Here is a 13,377-nt window from a genome sequence, read left to right as displayed (position 1 = left end):
ATTCGAGTGTTGGGAGACGAAGGTACTCCTTGAGGGAGGTGACACTTGATTTCGTGAGTAACATGAAGTGATGAACTGTGAATGGTATGATACCAAGATGCGCAGGGTACACATCCCGAGGCATCCCAGGCTACAAAAAGCTTTAGTTGAGGACGCCATTAATGTAGTCTATTTGAGCACCTTCAAAAGACACTGACATTATACAATATATACGCGGCTTTGCGTTTTAGCTTCACTGAGATGTAGCTGCGTGGCCTAATTTAGCCCCGGTTAGTCAAGAAGAGACTCACACTTTATTAAGGGCTAAGAAAATCACTGAAAAGTACTAAAAAGCACTGGAGCAAAGCAAAACGCAAAAAGGTCATTGAAAGTCATATTTAGCACTGGTAGCACACGCAAAAATTCTGCAGCAAAAACGTTAATCTTGTTATTCACTTTTAAATTTCAGTTTCTACTCCATTGGCCACAGCCTCAGCTATGTTTGTAAAGAATTTACTGGTAGACAATTTGTTCACTCAAAACAATTAATCATGTTTCCTTTCCTCCTCTTGCACCAAGCGCAGCTCAGCCGTATTTCCACTGTACCGGATCTCCTTCTATTGGATGTCCTTCATTGGTGCCATACTGACGATCGTGCTGGGAACCGGTATAAGTCTTGCTACAGGTGAGTTCGCAGCCTTTAATGCTCGCACAGCATACATGATGATTTTTTTTTTGATGCACTACAGAAACATGTTCGACATATATATGAAAAGCCTACGGAAAAACAAAAACAGTAAGAAGAAGCGCTGAACAATGGTAAATGGGATACGGCTCAGTTCGCAGGTCCCATTTATCCTTGTTCAGTGCTTCTTCATGCCGTGTAATCCATCTTCTTCCTCTCGTTATACCTGGATCCTCAAAAACAGTAAGAGGCATTGAGGCTTCAAAAACAGGTTCTTGTTCGTAAAATCCTTGGAGCTTTTATAAAAATACTTGTCATTCGACTGCGTCGACTTCAAAAATTGTTTATGTTATCGCTGTATCAAGAATGCATTTTTCTTCAACCCCAATCAGCCGCCACGTCTGCAATAATTCAGAAAGACGTTTACTTGCATTCTTCGCATTTAGTTCATGGTACTCATAACTTGCGTCAGGCGTTGGCTAGCGCATGGATCCTTTCGCGGTCACTTAGGAACTTGGGTTTGTTTTAGATCAGCCTATGTGTACAACCTGTCTTCGCAGGATAATCGAATACGTGTAGCGAGTGTGAGTTCCATCAAATTTACTTTCGCGATCTAAGTTTAAAACAATTGTGCGGATGCTTCTGAAATTCTTCACACTTCAAATTAGAATCTTCGTTGCTCTATGAGCTAAAATTGCCAGCTTAAAAGTAAACACTCATATAATACCGACATCCGGAACACACCAGAGACGGCATCAATAATAAACGTTTCTTGTTCTCGAATGTATTCAGACAAGAGCAGCTACTTCAGCATGCCGCAAATTAAATTTATGCATCGACTCGAAACTTTTCTCTGAACAGGACATTGTTTAGACTATGGTTGCAGTACTTCACTTGTGCCTTCCGTAGCGATTGCGTGCCCACCAACTAAACTGAGCCTGCATCCTTATTAACAATCAGCAATGCTGATTAAAGATCGTTTGTTTTGAGCGTCTCAATTAGCTATACTTTTCTTTTCGGTCAATAATATCGTGTCGGTATTGCAGGTGGGGGTCAAAACATGCGCCGAAATTTCCGTTTCACAAGTCCTCTGTTTTTGTCTTTGTGGAAGAAGTTAACCCTGATTCGCAATGATCTAAAGGTAAGTTGTTCTTCCCACCAGCTTTTGCCATAGAAATTACGGATTTAGTACAAAACTATGTTGCACAGAGCAAAATGAGTAAATATTGTATGGTTGCCCTCAAAGTATTTACAGTTTCGGATGTGTTTCCACTATCAGCACAGGCGTGTTTTTCGCATACGGCTTGGCTACCACTAACAGACCTAGCATATACGAAGCCTGGAGCAGATCAGCATTTCAAAAAAGGTAGAAAATAAAACAGCGGAATAGAGTAACTTTAGCCAAACAAAACTTTGCAAGCACGGCGAGCACGCGCAAGATATCCCAGTTATCTGCGGCAGAAATGAAATCCAAGCTTGTCGTTCTTCAAAACCTTAAAGAACAGTGCGCTGTATTGGTTCACCTGAGATCTCTTAATATGTGGCTTTCTCAGGAAGCGTCATCTAATAGACACTGTGAGATGTTCTTTGTTGACATGACAATTAAGTCCACAATGAACTGGTCTTTTCAATGAACTTTAAATCGGTAGATTTAGTCCGACTAGACTTATAGGGTAGACTCAAGTGATAAAAATTTCACCAGAAATACAAAAAGAACAGAGAAATTTAACGGAAGCGAAGTATCCGAGGCGCAGCCTATTCCGGAATAGTAAGAGCTGCCATTAGTGATGTAAGAATGTCATTTAAAAATGCCATTTCTGCACCTTATTTTCACTGCCATTGCAATATGAGTAAAACTGCGCTAGGACGTAGGCAACGATGTGAATTAAAAAAAAAAAAAGAAGTATATTTATGATGAGAAGGGCCAGATACAAACACAACCGCTGAGCATTTCTGAGTGTTCCCTGGGTATGCAGCAAGCTCAAAAACAAAAACCCTCATAAGAGTTTATATTTGGTTACGGTTACAAGACTCCGGAGAAGCAGTTATGCCTTTAAAGTTAATTCTTTGAATCGATTATTATGCCATGTTCTGGACGTGACAAAAATGGCAGAGCTCTTCACTTTTTTCGTGTCCAGTAGGCGCTCATGCTGAGGCGCGGATTAGTGCTGGCCATCATCTTGTGATGTGCGTTGGGTAAGGGATTCATGGTTTTGTTTTTGCGGAGTGGAAATTTCAATACGCGTATATACTTTTGGTTGTTTTGTGGTTAACGGAATAACTCCTGAGAACAGCTCTGGCTATGACGGATACTGCTGTGGAAGACCAAAGATACAGTTGGCCACCTAGCTGTGGTTGCTTAATGCACTGACAACGAACAGTAGATGGTTGCCTTGCGTTTAAGATTTGTTGAAAATTAGCAAAGTTCTGCCACATGCATTAACTAAAAACCACTTAGTTGGCTAACTAAAGAAAACATTTCTAGCGAAAACACATGCAGCAGTTTTCTGGAGGAAAGAGTTTTCCAAGAAGAGTATTCAGCCAACTGCTGATAGTTATAGCCGGCTTCTATGCGGCCTATAATCCAGCAGTACGCGCTCGGATTGCTTCCCGTTCCAAAACCAGTGGTAACAATTCACAAGTGCTGAAATTGTAATTTCCGGAATAGAGTAGAAATGTCGGCAACTTCGTTGAGTGGTAGGGCTCAAAAAATACAGCGAAAACGTAAGCAGGCGGAGAGTAGAAAATACACGACAGGCGCTAACCAGCAATTCACGTTTATTAAAAAAAGACACCCGTCTAGGGCAGTATTAAAACGACAAAAACGAGCGCAAGCACAAATTTTCACTTAAAACCCATTCATAAAAACCATAACAGCAACAACAGGTTATTTTGAAACCAATGTTTTGGAGATAGAAGTTCCAATTTCTTCCCACTTATAACATTCAAAATCTAGCCCAATTCAAGTCGCACTTCTTTAACGCTTTTCTTTCTTCTCTGTTTTCTCTTCTGTCTGCACAAGGCAGCGGAAATGGCACAGCTACAGAGCCAGTAGCAGTTCCATGCATTTTCTTTTCATTCTTCCTTCAGTCACAACAAGAACAAGTGGGACAGACACTGCCCCTTTCTCTTCCTGTGAACCAAATATTTTATGCGAGAGCTACATTGACCGCAATGTCGCAAATGTTTTGTTGTTGCGACTGAAGGAAAAGAAAATGCACAGGCCTGCTACTGGCTCTGTAGCTGTGCCACTTCTGCTGCCCCGTGCAGACAGAAGAGAAAATAGAGAAGAAAGAAAAGGAAGAGGGAAAGAAAGACAAGCGCTGCAGCAACAGCCGTCGTCCACCACCGAAGCGGTGAAGGGTACAATGATGGTCTACTACAGATAAAAATTCGGTGCAGGCTAGCCCCGTCGCAGGCGGCGGTGACCTGCCTGTCCCAGCCCCATCAGGGTGGGAGGGGAGCTGAGCCACCTGCGCTGCCTCGTGCGGATAAAAGAGAAGGGGAGGAAGGGTGGCTGATGCTGGTTCTGATGGGGCTGGGACAGGTAGGTCAACGCCGCTTGTGGTGGAGGCTAGCCTGCCACCGAATGTTTATCTGTTGTAGGCCGTCACTGCACCCGCCACCGCTTCGGTGGTGGACATTGGCTGTTGCGGCGTGCATCTTTCTCTCCCTTTTTCCCTCAGCGCTTCTCCCTCCCTGCGCTTTACTAACTGCGCCACGCTCCGAATTTTTTTCTTCTTGATTCCCTGGCTTTAGCACACGACATATCACAATGGAAAATCCCATCAAAACGTAGAACAAAAAACCATAAGGCAATGTACATGAATGAATATCATGATCAGCTAGTGTTAGACTGGCCTCGTCGCTTTAAAACTCCCGAAGCGGCAACAAAGGCTTTACCCTTGAGAGCCATTCGGAAGGTTCTGCAGCCACTTTTTGAATGGCAATAAACCGCTTCGTACTCTCTCGAAAATAAAGTCGAGCAGGTCTGGCATCCCTGTCACGGTGACAACCTGCCATTCTGGAGCGCGATATACAGTGGAGGTCCATAAGCATAATTACCTAAAATGGAACCCTATCCTTGATGTGTCGGAGCGCCCGCAGCGTGGCCTTAAGTTTCATTGGCCACGCGCCTGCCACGGCCAAAGTACCTGCGCATTGAGAGTTCTGAGGAAGGCCGAGGCAAATACGGAGCGCCTTGCGATGCTCGACCTCCAGGGCGGCGGCCCGCTATTAAATCGGTTGCGACATCATCGCCACTCGCGCATAGGAGCGGCGCTGCTTGAGTACGAGCAGCTCACCAATGAAACGCCTCCCTACGACCTCTTCTCGCCCTGGCCCGCTGCTAAGGAGGTTCAGCGAGAGATTGTCGGCATTGCGGGGAAACGAACCACGCCGCTCTGTGCAGTGCAGCAGCTGACCGGAGCCGTCATCGACGAGGATCTCCAACACCGTCTGATCGTTTTACACCGACGGCTTCGTGGCCAGAGATAGTTGCTCGGTAGCAGCGGCGGCTACTATCCCCGCCCTGCAACTGCACAGGCAGCTGCATTTGTCATTCCTGGGTTCCTGCACCATGGCGGAGCTGTTGGGCCTACGCCTAGGCCTGGATCTACTGCTTGAACTGACTCCGCCGCCACCCATGTATGCCGTGCTATCTAAATCCCGCGCTGCCCTCAGCCGCCTTCATACCACCGGCCGGGGAACTCCGCTGCTGTGTCAGATTCGGGCGTGTCTCGAGCGCTTGGCGGAGCGCGGCTGCTCTATACGGCCACAGTAGATCCCCGCGAACTGCGGCGTAGAGGGCAACGAACGTGCTGACGAGCTCGCGACCGCAGCACATAAACTCCCTCCTAGCGACGAGCAACTTGCTTTAGAGGACGTGCGTGCGGTAATCGACGATCACCTCCGGACGCAGCACCCCGACCCACGCATCGCATGAGGTGAGCGCAGTCACGGTGTCAGCGGCTGCACGCTAACTCGGCTGCAACGCGCATTTATCCTTCGTGCACGCACTGAATTTGTGTGGCCTGGGGAAAGACGGATGATCCGCAGACTTGCCATCAGTGACATGTGTGACGTCTGTGGCGCGGTAGAAACTCTCTAACATCTACTGCACTGCGCCGCGGTAGCCGAACCACGACGTGAGTTACTGGCGGCTTACAGAGCGCATGGGGTAATCCCGCACAGCGTAGCTGTGCTCCTGTGGCCGCCGGGCAGTGCGCGCGTCCGCGAGCAAACACACGTGAGCCTGTGCGAATATACCTAACAGGAAGGCTTGATGACCTGCATATTTTACCTCGCCAGATACTGCACGCTGTGACCGAACGCTCCTCGTGTGCTATTTGGGATGATAACGGCTGATCGCCGCACGACGGCCGTCAATATTTTTTACAGTGTGCAAGTGCGTGCGTAGTGAACAGTTGCCTGGACGCAGATATATTGTGGAGGAGGAGGAAAAACATTTTTTTAAACCCAATAACTAGGCACTGGTGATTAGGCGGTCGTGTCCATTTCAGGCGACCTCCTCAGTCCAGGTTGCCGGCAGCTGCTGCTATCCCGCGCACCCGCTCGATCAGCCGTTGTTGATCTTGCAGGTGTGAACTAGCCAGAGCAGTTTCCCAAGAGGAGACGGTGGGGTGGGGAATGGGCGGGAAGCCTTGCGGCTTTGGACACGCCCATATGGAATGGTGTAGTGTTGGTTTGGTGCTGGCGCATGATTGGCAGATCGAAGGGTACCGCGAGGGAAAGAAAAGGTGTTTGTGGTAGGGCTTCCGGAATGTGTGCATTTGAAGTTGTCGCCAGGTAGAGGCATCTGTTCTGGAGAGGGATTTGTGCGGTGCGGGACGTGTTCTTCGTTGTTGCCTGTAGTATTCGAGGGTAAGTGTGTACGTGAGTTCTTCTGTGGTGGTTGACAGCTGAGAGCTTGATGATGGCCTCAGAGCATTTTCCTCTCTGGTTTGCGTATTAGCTGGCAATCCGCCGTCTTCAGTCTTCCCTCCTGGTGCCCGGCAAGTTAGTTCGCGGGCGAGTGCATGGGCGCGCTCGTTGCCAGAAAGAAATGCGTGACCTGGAGCCCAAAGTATTCGAATAAGCGGCGTGTGCGTCTTTTCTTTGCACTGACGAAGGATTTGGTGGGTTTTGGGAGACAGCAGACCGATTGAGAAGGCTCGGCATGCTGCATCTGAGTCTTTGACAACAGTGCAGGTTTTTAAGTGTTTGTGCAATGGATGAGATGTATCGGATGGCGAGGGCTATGGCTGTCTCTTCCGTCGTTCTGATCGAGGTCGTGAGAATGGAGCCTGTTACTTGTACTTGACCGTCATCGTTCGTTACGGCCAGGCTTGCGGCAGGTTTGCCGGGGTAGCATGTTGCGTCGGTGTATAATACGAATTCATTATTTCTTAATGTACGTTGAAGTGCCCATACTCGGGCATGCCGTCGGCCCGCGTTAAGGTCTGGATGCATGTTTTTTGGGATTGGGGCTACTTGGATCTTTGCTCTCATTAAGGGGTTCATGGGCTCCGGATCTGGTGGTAAGGAGGTGCTGGGGGCTGGATACCCGAGTCTCGCGAGTAGGGCACGTCCTGTGCGTGTGTTTTGTAATATAGTTACTTATCCTACCCACTGTGCTTCAACTAATTCTTCCACCGTATTGTGGATGCCTAAGTGAAAAAGGCGGTGAGTGGCCGCGTTGGGAGGGACACCCAGTGCCGTCTTTACCTCCGACCAGAGTACCACGTTAGGTTTTTCTAGTTCGGCCCGATTAAGGTGGTGGTACGAGAGGTGGTACGTGAGGCGACTGATGATGACCGCCTGAACTATGCGCAGCGTGTCCCTCTCCTTAAGACCTCTTCGTCGGTTGGAAACCCGTCTTATCATGTGGGTGATTTGAGACATTTTTTTACGTAGAAGATGTACTGTGCGTGCGGCTCTACCATTAGATTGGAGGTGTAGCCCCAGCACCCGAAGCCTCTCCACTTATGGTATTGGCGCACCTTTAAGGAAAAGATCGATCTCTGGAGGCTGTTTTCCCCTTCCGTGGCTGTTCTTGCTTATAATCAAGAGTTCGGACTTTTCCGCTGCGCAGATTAGCCCGCCAGCGGCGGCGTACGTCTGGGCCACGTCGATGGCTTCCTGAAGCGCGTCTTGCACATCGCCGTCAGAGCCCTCCGTGACCCATATTGTGATATCATTCGCGTAGAGAGCATGACGACCCCGGGGGATGTTGTCTAGCAGAGGTGGCAGTTTTGCCATCGCCACATTGAAAAGAGTCGGAGAGAGGACCGGGGCTTGTGGCGTCCCTCGGCCTGTAAGAGCGATATTGTCGGAGCGCAGTACGCCTAGTCCTATGGTGGCCGTGCGGTCCGTCAGAAATGTTCTGATGTAGTTGTATATCCTATTCCCACAATGGGACGATGCCAGGTTGTCAAGGATGAGGTAATGTGCAGCGTTATCGAAAGCGCCTTTTAAGTGGAGCGCGAGTGTCGCCCTCGTTTGAAGCTTGCTAGGATGGCCCATTACTTCCTCCTCCAGTTGTAGCTTGACGTCTTGTATGGATAAATTTGGTCGGAAATGAAACAGCGTGTCCAGGAAGAATCTTCGTGCTTCGAGGTGGGGGGTAGAGCCGGAATAATACAATGTGTTCGAATAGTTTTCCGATACACGAGGTGAGCGAGATTGGCCGAAGAGTTGCTAGTGAGAGTTGTTTGCCAGGTTTGGGAATGAGCGTAATTTCGGCGTGCTTCCACTCTTGAGGGAGGGCTCCCGTCGTCCAGGCTTTATTGTAGAACGACGTCAGCTGGGAGATTGACTGGTTGTCCAGGTTTTTAAGCACCTTGTATTGGATGCCATCCCTACCCGGCGCCGTATTCTTCGTAACATTTTGTAGACTTGCTCGGACTTCGGCCTCTGTTATGTCAGCGTCGAGTGGCCTGTTCTCGTCCTCGTAGGGGTAGTCCTTGTACTGATGTAGCGCTGTTCTAGTTGCGAGAGGACAGCGTCGTCGTCACACTGTTCCTTGCGCAGGAGCGTACGTATCGCCTTGCTCGTCTCGGATTTGGATTGTTTGAGGTCGAGTAAAGCGCGGAGCAGCGACCACGTGCGAGCCATGCCGAGAGTGCCTTGGAGATGGTCGCAAAAGCGATGACAGTTGTTATTTGTCAGCTCGGCAGCATAGTTCTCTGCTTCGGCAGTGATTTGGGCTATTCTTAGCTTCAGCTTCCTATTGTGTTTTTGCCGTTTCTACTCTTGACGATCCCACTGCGAGCCTCCCACAGGTGGAGCAGGAGGCTGTCTACGCCAGGTGCAGTTGTAGTGGCTGAGACTGTAGGCCCGCCCGATGTGCCGAGTGCTCAGTGACCTAAGACATTTGCGGGTGGGCCTCAAGCAAACTACTGTATACTGTACCATAGTATATATATTTTTTTGGTTTTACATACCTTTTTCTTTCTCCTTATCGTTCAACTCTTCGATTTCCTCTACATTTTTCTCACTATCCTTTTATTTCCGTCGCCCCAGTTCAGGTGCTTCAGATATCAGATAGCAGATACCGGGGCTGGCAAACATCTTTTCCTTCCTTTTGTATATACAATCAATGACCACCACCACAGATCACTTGACAGATAATACGCCTTTGTTATCCTACAAACGAATTATAAAACGCCGGTGAACTTTGATGCTTTCAATAAAATGCCGGTTGTGTTCGACAAGGGGCGCATGATGTACCATCATGACAGGTCATGACGTCACCAGGTGATTCACGCATATACGACGTCACTTCGCAACAGGGTCTGTCAGGCTTTGTACTTTTCGTGTCCCTAGCTCCCGCAGACTTTGGGCATTCCCTAAGTATATGGTCGAGGGTCCCTCTCGCTTCGCAGGCTTTACATTTATCATTTGTGCTCTACTCTATCTGGGTGTGAAACAACCAGACAAAGTTTGGGAAGTTTCCAGCTTGTAACCCCTGCCAGGCTATGTCCTCTTTATTATTCAAGCAATAGGATCCGTTGGCGGCACAAGACGTATGCCTAATCTATAATTTTCGGTGATTTCTTGATAGGTTTCCAAACGTTCGTCAATCTTCTGGTAGTCAGGCGGTTCCGCGTTTACCAGGAAGAATAGATCTCGGGCTAAATCATGGGCCACTTCGTTGCCGGAAATGGACGTGTGAGTGGTGACCCAAATTAGGATGGTTTTGCGATCGATTTTAGCTGCAGCTGACAGTCGTGGAGAATCCAGCCCTATTCCTCAGGCCTGCGTGTCAGGAGCGGGGAATAGTGGGTCTCCTAAATCGGTGGAAAATAAAGTTTTAATCAATCAATCAACGCATTTACGAAGCTGATCCCGCCGGGTGTCTGTTCCAGGTATCCGTGCGACTCCTTTCATTTGGTGCTTCCTCGAACACCGCACCACACAGCACACAGAAGCGGAGCCAGGTGTTGGACAGTTTACAGTTCGGAAATAGGCGTCTAGGAGGCGTTACTCCAGCAAGCATTAGCGGCGTTTGAAATTGATTTACAGGGTAGAAAAGGCGCAATATCTGTTGCAATTATCCGCGGACACATGTACCATGCCGTAAAGGAAGGTACATGTTCTCTATCCTATACCTCATCTCTATCTGCCTCTATTGAGGGAGATGGAGGGGCAGTAGTAGAGGGCTGCAATCCACCGTGCTATAATGGCTTTCACCTCATCCCACTTTACGGGTAAATAGTGTCCTCAAGAATTTTTTAATGCATTTATAACATGTCGTGCGGTGTGTTTTTGGAATGTACCATGTAATGCAAACTGTTCCTTATTTTGAAAACTTTGCCAGTATTTATTCGACCAAATTATTATCCGAAGAAGATGTAAAATCATGCTTGCTTGCAATTAGCGGCCAGATGGATTCATTTGAAAGTGCACTGTGATAAGATGGTTTTCGATTTTGCGTAAATTTAGTTGCCGTAATGTAAAAATATTCCAAATTTTCATAGGGTCCGGTATCTGCGGGAGTTGAGTGGACAAACAGCAATGAATTGCGTACCTCGCCGAGATATATATTTTAATGCAGAGTTAGTTGCCTAAATCAAGGTTTCTTTTTCTAGTGCAATGCTTTCAATATGAGTGGTGCTTCTTGTTTTGAAAAAAAAAAAAAAGGTTGTCCACTTACTTCGATTCATAATTGGTTTTATTCTGTAAACGACAGCACATGACTTAACTAAAGGCCAGGGGTCGTTGTTTTCATTTTCAATTCTTCTACACTTCTTCGAGGTGCTCGTCGATTTGGCGGGTGACATGTAGTTTACAAAGACATTGAGACGAAGGACAACGCCCTTGAAGTAACAAGATGAAATCTAAGTTTATATGGCACAAACACAAGGCACGGAAAACTTATTTACAAAAGACAGAGAGCCGATTAAACTGTACAAAAGAGACTGAACGAAAACTAAGCGCAACTCCACGAGTTGGCACGCTAAATGCAACATTGGCCCCTAGCTCTTCTTCTAAGCAGGGGCCTGCCTGCTACCGCAATGGCCGCTTCCTCAAAGAACCGAACCACCGATGACCGCGCGGCGCGCTCTCAAACAACCGCCGTCGAATGCTCGATATGCGGAGTAGGATCGGAAATAGCTTAGCACTACCCAAACGTATGCTCGCCTCTTCCGGCTTGCTAGAAAGACCTGGAATTTGCTAGAAGCCATGGTGAGCCTGTGCAGCTTCTTCATTTGCACGAGGTGAGGAGGACGAGGCCCATTGCGGTTGAATGTATGCGTGAGTCAGCGTGCCTTTTTGCCCATGTCGATGGGGCGAGGATGCGCAGCATTTTTGCCCGGATCTCGGTGGCCCGTCTGAAAACTCCTAGGTCCTTCAACCTGCGCCGTTTTCTCCGGCGTTCGCGCCGAAATGTTTCGAAATTGACTACCGCGGGCTTAGCATTAATCACAGGATAAAGTGAACTTATATAGAATACAATTGTCTCAGCAATTTTAATAGAGCAGACTGTATCACGTCTTTTTAACAGGTGGTGGATCTAAACATCAAGGACGGCGGAAAAAGGGCGGCAAGCATCGAAGTGGAAGGGGACGAGCTGACTGTTCTCAGTGGTCAGCGGTCAACGTTATTAACAGCGACGGCCATCTGAGAGCACCACTGAAAGCTGTGCGATGTGCAGCCGATCAACGAGAACACACAAGTTTCACAGAATGCGCAATTTTGTCGCAGAAAAGAATCCGCGAATGCTGCATTTCGGATATAACTTTTACTTATACTTTTTAGAACATCTTAACATTCCTTAAAGAGCAGCAATCATTCATGTAACTACATTTTTTTGGTGTTAACATGCATTTCTTTCCTTTACCATCTACTCTTTAAAAATCGTGTACACTCCTGTGGCTAATAAATAAAACAATACAGCGCATTGTACAATTGTATGCCTCTTCCTAGAATAGCTATCAAAGCTGAACACGTTGAATCATTAGAACCCACAGTTTGCACAGAAGCGGCATTTTATTAAGAAGCAAGATTTTCTGGTTCCGATGAAAATATGAGATCACGCAAATCAGATGCTTGCGTGATGCGATCAGAAGAAATCAAAAGCTCGCATCGCAGGCGCTGACCAGGAAGTAAAACATACCGCTGTGCCAAAGATGATGCTGGTGGTGCCACCGCGTTTGTCTTGTGAGAGTGCTACCGTAGAGATTCGGCGAAGGACTTGACGTGAGCCGAGTGTATTGCAGGTGGTTTGAAGGAATTTGGCAACTGCTTTTTCAATAATGATTACCAAAACTTTGTTTGGTCAAAAGTTCACAGTCACCCTCTTCCCCATTATTCTTCAGCTGATATGGCGGTGGACCGTGCATCTCCCTAGCATTCTTCCTTCGGCATGGGATGATACGAACGGCACACGCAACATCGGTTGACGGTGGCAGCGAAGATGCCGCTTTCATAGCACAGAACTATTCAGAAGAGATAAAATTTGAAGAACTGGTTCCGAAATTACAATTTGTCAAACTGAAAGCACAAACAGTGCATTATGTAATTGTATTTGGCTTAAAGACGCTGCCTTTCAGGCATAAAGCCGAGCGGTTATTATTAAACTGAAAGCATGAACAGTGCATTATGTAATTGTGTTTGGCTCAAAGACGCTGCTTTTCTGGCATAGAGCCGAGCTGTTATTATTAAACTGAAAGCACGAACAGTGCATTATGTAATTGTATTTAGTTTAAAGACGCTGCCTTTCTGGCATAGAGCCGAGCTGTATCGGAAATTGAGATGTTAAAGTCTGCTACTGCACGCTTGACAGCTTGCACTATTCGCAAACCCTCGAAGTGTACTTCGAGATGTTTTGTTGTCCGGGCTTGGCGAAGCTTTTCATAGCGAACAAAAAAGGCAGCGACAAGTACAAGTCCCGCCTTGGTTGCATGCATAAAGCTGCAGCATGTCGTGTTGTCATCTTCATTTAAAATATGAGAGTAAGTAAAACAGATTGAGAATATTTTAGGGTCAGTTTTTAAATAGCTTGTCCCTTAGAAAATAGCGGATATCCATGCGACCATCTCGTTTGTACGCCTCCTTTGAGCCAAAAAAAGCATGCGATCAATGAAACTCATGCACAATGTACACGATAGCGGTACATGTCTATAATATGCTGAGTGATAATATTATCGCTTAAATAAGAAACGACAGAAAAAAGTAGAAGTTTCAAAATCCTTTACTGTGCAATGTAA

At 47.1% G+C, this 13,377-nt stretch overlaps 1 protein-coding gene across 1 annotated transcript in view; it reads left to right on the top strand.

Moving 5' to 3' along the window:
- Positions 1-12,087, top strand: part of LOC146174262 (sodium-coupled monocarboxylate transporter 1-like) — a 69,025-nt gene extending 56,938 nt beyond the window's left edge. Inside the window, exons 14-16 of the mRNA XM_084584001.1 lie at positions 564-664; positions 1,711-1,805; positions 11,673-12,087. Coding sequence (XP_084440127.1) covers positions 564-664; positions 1,711-1,805; positions 11,673-11,792 — 316 coding nt within the window. The 3' untranslated portion in view covers positions 11,793-12,087. The remainder of the gene's footprint in view (positions 1-563; positions 665-1,710; positions 1,806-11,672) is intronic.
- The last annotated feature ends 1,290 nt before the right edge of the window (positions 12,088-13,377 follow it).

This window comes from Amblyomma maculatum, chromosome 11, assembly GCF_055883805.1.
Source record: "Amblyomma maculatum isolate TAMU_Amacu chromosome 11, ASM5588380v1, whole genome shotgun sequence".
In the NCBI taxonomy this organism is placed as follows: Eukaryota; Metazoa; Arthropoda; class Arachnida; order Ixodida; family Ixodidae; genus Amblyomma; species Amblyomma maculatum.
This window is presented reverse-complemented; position numbering and strand designations above follow the sequence as displayed.